Genomic DNA, 6,609 nt, shown 5'->3' on the forward strand with positions numbered 1-6,609 from the left:
ACTCTGTGCATTCAAAACCTAACACGTAAAAAAAAACAAAAACAAAAACAAAAACAAAAAACAAAACAAAACAAAAAAACCCAAAACCTAACACGTCATCTTGCCCCAATAACCTGGTCTCCTGTTTTGGTAAACGGCACTACCATTCAATCAGTGACCTAGGGCAGAAAATTGGAGTTACCCTAATTTTTTCCCTCTCCCTCACCCCATATATCCAAATACTTCTCAAGCCCTGCTCCCTTGCTTCCTCGCAGGCCCCGTCAAACTGCATGCCTGGCCCCACTGCCCCTGCTGTGTTTCTGGCTGCACCATCTCAATAGAGATGGCTGCGGAGCCTCTTAGATGGTATCCCCACCTTCATCTCCCTCCTTGAATCCCACTTCCTCTGGAGGGTGCTGGAGACAATATTTTAGAGCATAAATCTGACCAGGTATCTCCTTCCATGACTCCCAAAACACTGGAATAAAGTCCAAAGTTTGTAATTCTGCACATGAGACTCCATGACTTGGCTTCCTCTGGGCCCCTGGGCCTTATCCCACCCTCTCTCACACCTTGCTGTCTGTCCAGCCTTAAGAGATCACGAGATCACTCTTCCCTGGACTGGGGTACAGGCCCCCTTTCCTTCTGCTTAAACCTCCTGCTCTCTCCCAGACACAAGTGCTTCCAAGCCTCATTAAACTCAAGCCCTAGAGTGCCGCCAGAGGGTCCCGAATCCTCTCTCCTCTCTCCTCTCTCCTCTCTCTCTCTCTCTCTCCTGGTCCAGGGAAGGGAATGAGGGCCCTTTCTCACCTCTAGGTGAGAAGATCCTGCCCAGCTTTACTCTCGATGCTGTGTTTTACGAACACAATAGGACGTTTTGTTCTCTTCCAAATATGAAATCATCGCACTGAATGCGCTCTTTAACAAGCACAGGGAAGATTCGCTGTTCCTCCGCACCGGGGAGGACTCCGAGGACAAACCCAGGTGGCACAGGCTAGAGACAAGGGCCCCGGACACACTATTCCCACCTCCCCCACGCCTTGGTCCGCCGAGCACGAGCACGCTGTTAGCCATGCCCAGCTCTCCAGATCGGGCCTTCAACATCTGAATCCTCAGTGAGAAGGCCAGACGGCCACCTAGGGCGCACCGAGCCCTTTCCAACCCCACTTTCTCGGTTACCCGACCTCTGTCCTCTCTAAGCTTCATTCTGGGCAACGGGAGAGCAGAACCCAGCCAAGGCCAACCCTGGGTGGGGGTGGGGGGGTTGTGTGTGGGGGGTGTTCTGCAGGGAGGTTGGAGGCCCTGTCGGCCCTCAGGACAAGGAGGCGCCCGCAAATGCAAAACGAAAGGCTTTTATTGAAAAATATCAACTGGCCCTTTTCAAGACTGCCGGTCCCTGCCCAACGCGGGCTTTGGGGCCGCGACCACCGACGGGGTTGGCGAGCAGCGGCGGCCACCCCAGCCTCGCGCTCCAGAGGAGCAAGGTTTCACTGTCCGTGCGGGCTGGTCCTCCCACCCCCCGCGCCCTGGTCCCACTCCTGGCCCCGGGCCGGGGGTGGGGGGGGGAGGTTGCTTGCCGCTGGGGAAGGGGCCGCCGGGCTGGCCCCTCCCAGTCCAGTGGGAGAGCTCCGGGCGTCTGGAGTGGGTTGGTCTCCGAGGAGAGGCTGCACGCCGGGCAGGGGCGCTGTAGCTCGACGGGTGCTGGGGGCTCCCCGCGGCTGCCCCTCACACGTAGTCCTTGCGGTCGTAGGCTGTGCTGGTGCCGGGGCCGGCGGAGCGCGGCGCGGAGTAGACGATCTTGGTGGGCGCGTACTTCTTGTCGCGCGGCGGGCAGGAGCAGCAGAGCAGCGCGCCGCCCAGCAGCTGCAGAGCCGCGGCCGCCCAGCCCACGTACAGGCCCGTGCCCATCTCCCGCTTCTGCGCGTCCGGCACCAGCGGGTTGTAGAAGTCCCGGATGATGGTGTTGGCCGACCAGGACACCGGCACCAGGGTGAGCAAGGCGGCCAGCAGGAAGAGCACTCCCGCCACGATGGTGATCTTGGCCTTGGCCGTGTCGTCCTGCACGCAGTTGGTGCACTGGGCGCCCACGAGTGCCACGAGGAGCCCGAAGGCGGCCAGCAGGATGGACACGACGATGAGGGCGCGGGCCGCCTGCAGGTCCTGCGGCAGCGCCAGCAGCGAGTCGTACACCTTGCACTGCATCTGGCCGGTGCTCTGCACCACGCAGTTCATCCACAGGCCCTCCCAGGTGATCTGCGCCGTGATGATGCTGCTGCCGATGAAGGCCGTCACGCGCCACATGGGCAGCGCGCAGCACACGATGGTGCTCAGCCAGCCCAGCACGGCCAGCGACGTGCCCGCGATCTCCAGGCCCATGGACATGGCTGCCGCGCCAAAGCCGGCTCCGCCCGGCGGCTCAGGGTGCGGGGCGACGAGGGGCCGTGGCCGCTGGGCCTGGGCGGGAGCTGCCGCGCGCCGGCGGACCGATGCCTCGACGGACGGACGGAGGGACGGAGGCACCGACGGCGCGCGCTAACGGCTCCGTTCTGCCCGCTGGCGCCTGGGCAGCGCCTGCACCTGCCTGAGCCTTGTGGGCGGGCGGCGGCGACTGGGCTGGCCCTGGGCTGGGGCCGGAGTTTCTTAGATCCGAGCCCAGCGCTCCGGCGGGGGCGGGAGGGGCGGAGCCGCGTTTCCCCGGCCTGGGGACAGTGACGTGGCCCCTCTTCCCACCTTTGCCGAGAGCCCGGGAGCCCAGGGAGCAAGGGCTGGGCGGGGAGTGGCGCCCGGCGCGCGCGGGGGGGGGGGTGCCGCCGAGGGGGGCGGGGCCGGGGCCTGCCACCCCGCCCCTCGCTCCTCGTCCCCGACAGGTCACTAGCTAATTCCCCGGGGATTCAGGGGCTGGGTGCAAGTCACAGTCTGCTTGACGCTCCCCGACCTGCCGACATGTTCGGCGCCCTTGGCACAGGCGGTGCGGGAAGGGGGTCTCTGCCAGCCGGCTGGGATCCTGGGGGCCTGGAAGGGCCCAGTGTGGGCGTGGCCGGGGCTGTTTCCGGAGTGGGCGGCCGCCCCCGGGGCTGCGCACCTGCTCCTCGGTCCCTCCGGCCTGGGCGGCGAGGGCAGCAGCACTAGCCGGCGCCCAGTTCGGACTTGCTGCAGGCCCTGGAGGTCTGCGCCCAGAAGCCAGGGGCCCGCCTCTCCCCCACAAAGGCACCGAGAAGATGCCCCAAAGCAGTGCTCAACTCAAATTCACTTCCAGCCCTCCTGCAGCTCCCTTAGGTCTTACTCCTTCCAAAGATCCTGGGTAACTTGAGCAGAGCTGCATTCCCCTCCCAGAAGTCCCTCCTCCTCGCTGATTCCCCTCCTGTAGAGCTTTGTCCTCCCTCCCTCTGGGCCAGAGTGAGTGCTGTGATCCACCTTAATGAAGGGGTGGTGAAAGGTTTGATCTAGACAAAAGTGGAAAATCCGAGATATTACTTGCAGTGCCCTTGCTCCTATTAACTTTAAAAGTAAAACTGCCAGTTATTTTACCAGCAAAAATGAGTTTATTCAAGAAAAGAGAATCGCAACCCAAGATGAGCAAACTTGCAGCAAAACCGCAGTCAAGTCCAACAAACAAAGGAGAGGAACATTATTTTATGGAGAAGGAGGAAGTAGAGAGGGCTTGTTTTGAACAAAAGTCCATTAAAGGGGTGCTTGGGTGGTTCAGTTGGTTAAGTGTCTGTCTTGGGCTCAGGTCATGGTTCCAGGGTCCTGGGATTTAGATACCCCCCCAAGCTCCCTGCTCAGCCTGCTTTTCCCTCTCCCCCCCCCGCCCCCCCCCCCCGCCCGTGCTCTCTCGAGCACGCGCTCTCTCTCTCTCTCTCTCTCAAATAAATAAAATATATATTTTAAAAGTCCGTTAAAGAGAAGCAAGTGTTCAGGGTAATGATGATTTCTCATTGGCTGAGTGACAGGGGCGGTCGATTTTTTTTATAGAAGATGTAATATGTACATCTTACCTTTTGGGGACCTATAACTGATGATTCCGTCTTGTTGGGATTCTTCTGTTGGGGTCTGTAATTGACAATTCTTCCTGTAATTGATATGGAGCAGTAGGCTCCCCTACCAGCCTCCCTTTCCAGCATCCCAGGTCCAATCCAGTGCGGTTTCTCTTCATTAACTTTCACATTTCCTTCTTTTAGATCAAGATCTTTCTTTGAAAGCATCAGTGATCAAGAGTCAGGTGTTTTGTACAAAGTGGTTTTGTCCCTCCATGCCTGGAAGAACCTTTTCTGGTTGTCATGTTCCACATTGGAAGGAAGATGCATAGCAGTTGGAAACCACTTAGGGCCACATATGAGTAACAAGGAGAGTAAGGAGGGAGAGCTCTCAGGTACTTCCCATCTGAAGTCTATATCTTCTCAAGGTTATGAGCATTGGAGGTCATCTTGAAGGGGTGAGCCAGCATCACCCTGTCGGATACATTGTTTTTATGAAAGATTGATAGGCAACAAGTACAAAATCAAAAGTAACACGACTATTTCAAACTATATGTTGGTTCTAAATTGGGACCCTAGATCTGAAGGCAGCCAACTTAACATGTTTGTTGGCACTCATTCCAATTTAGGGAAGAAAAGTTTCTCCCTATGAAGGCAAACCTGGACCATGGATGCCTCTGGGAAGTCACTGCTTAAAGCAGCCATGAAAGCAGAATAGTAAATACTATAAAAGCATTATATTGGAAAGAACCAATCAAGTGCATTGGGAAGATACAGTGCAGGTATCAACATGAAGCAATATCTAATGTCTTTGCAGAGCAGCAACACATCAGGGACTTAAAAGTATATATATATATATATATATATATATATATATATTATATATTATATATTATTATTATTATTATTATCTCTGCACCCCTGGCTAGCTCAGTTAGAAAAGCATGCAATTTGTAATCTCAGGGTTTTGAATTTGAGCCCCATGTTGCATGTAGAGATTCCTTAAAAATCAAATCTTTAAAAAATTTTATTTAAATTCAATTAGCTAACACATAGTGTATTATTAGTTACAGAGGTAGAGTTCAGTGATTAAAAAGAAAATATATTTTTAAAGATTTTATTTATTAGAGAGAGAGCACAAGCAAGGGGAGCAGGAGAGGGAGAAGTAGACTCCCCACTGAGCAGGGAGCCTGATGCAGGGCTCAGTTCCAGGACCCTTGGGATCATGACCTGAGTCGAAGACAGATGTCTAATCCACTGACTACCCATGTGCCCCTAAAAATAAAATATTAAAAAAGGGGGGCACCTGGGTGGCTCAGTGGGTTAAGCCTCCAACTCTTGACCTGGGCTTGGGCAGTGATCTTGGGGTCATGAGATCGAGGCCCATGTGAGGCTCCCTGCTCCATGGGGAATCTGCTGGAGAGTCTCTCCCTGTCTCTCTCTGCCCCTCCCTTCTGAAATAAATAAATAAATCTTTAAAAAATAAAAAAGAGGGATCCCTGGGTGGCGCAGTGGTTTGGCGCCTGCCTTTGGCCCGGGGCGCGATCCTGGAGACCCGGGATCGAATCCCGCGTCGGGCTCCCGGTGCATGGAGCCTGCTTCTCCCTCTGCCTGTGTCTCTGCCTCTCTCTCTCTCTGTGTGACTATCATAAATAAATAAAAATTAAAAAAAAAATAAAAAAGAGAGAAATAAAAAATAATAAATAAAAATATTATTTCAAAAAATTGGGTTGAAAACAAATGTTATTAAATAATAGTCTGTAAAGTTGTAAATTCAGAAACCATGGATTTGAATAAGAATCCATCATCAGTTAACAGTTGGTTTTTATTTTTAAAAAATATTTTATTTTATTTTTATTTATTATTTTTAAAAAGATTTTATTTATTCATGAGAGACACACACAGAGAGAGAGAGAGAGAGAGAGAGAGAGAGAGAGAGAGGCAGAGACACAGGCAGAGGGAGAAGCAAGCTCCATGCAGGGAGCCTGACGTGGGACTTGATCCCAGGTCTCCAGAATCACACCCTGGGCCGAAGGTGGCACTAAACTGCTGAGCCACCTGGGATGCCCAAATTATTATTATTTTAAATAGTTAATCCTTTAAATTTTTAAATTTTTTGCAGTTAATAGTTTGAAAGAAGGATTTTTATGAATTCTGAACCTTCTAAGCCTTCAGAAAAGGCAAGTGAAAAATTAGTTTGTCCTGGGATCTTGAGGCTCTTCCTGAAGGCCCATAATCAAAAGAAGAGGTTCTCCCCTTTCCAAAGGATTGAGAAATGCAGGGAAAAGCATTTCCATTCCATGTAAAAGAGAAAAAGGCATACAGGCCTGGTCCGGACATCCTGGAAAAATTGTCTTGTCAGATGCCCTCTGCTTCAATTCTGGGAAATCTTTGCTTCCAGGTCACCAGATAATGTACAGGTCCCATCAGGGTTTGGTGCCTTTAATTTAGGCATTTTTTAAAAAGATTTTATCCATGTATTTGAGACAGACGGAGAGAGAGAGAGAGAGAAAGCAGGGGGAAGGAGAGGAACAAGCAGGCTCCATGCTAAGTGTGAAGCTTAACACAGGGCTCAATCCCATGACACTTGAGGACATGACCTGAGCCAAAATCAAGTCAGACCCTCAACCAACTGAGCCACCCAGGCACCCCA

The 6,609-nt window shown here is 52.9% G+C and overlaps 1 protein-coding gene across 1 annotated transcript; it reads right to left on the bottom strand.

The window, feature by feature from the left end:
• Window positions 1-1,315: 1,315 nt before the first annotated feature.
• CLDN3 (claudin 3) lies at window positions 1,316-2,617 on the bottom strand. The gene has a single exon (XM_055340594.1). The coding sequence runs from the start codon at window positions 2,359-2,361 to the stop codon at window positions 1,705-1,707; it is 657 nt and encodes a 218-aa protein (XP_055196569.1). The 5' UTR covers window positions 2,362-2,617; the 3' UTR covers window positions 1,316-1,704.
• Window positions 2,618-6,609: the final 3,992 nt, after the last annotated feature.

Source organism: Nyctereutes procyonoides, unplaced genomic scaffold (genome assembly GCF_905146905.1).
Source record: "Nyctereutes procyonoides isolate TBG_1078 unplaced genomic scaffold, NYPRO_anot_genome, whole genome shotgun sequence".
NCBI classification, from domain to species: Eukaryota; Metazoa; Chordata; class Mammalia; order Carnivora; family Canidae; genus Nyctereutes; species Nyctereutes procyonoides.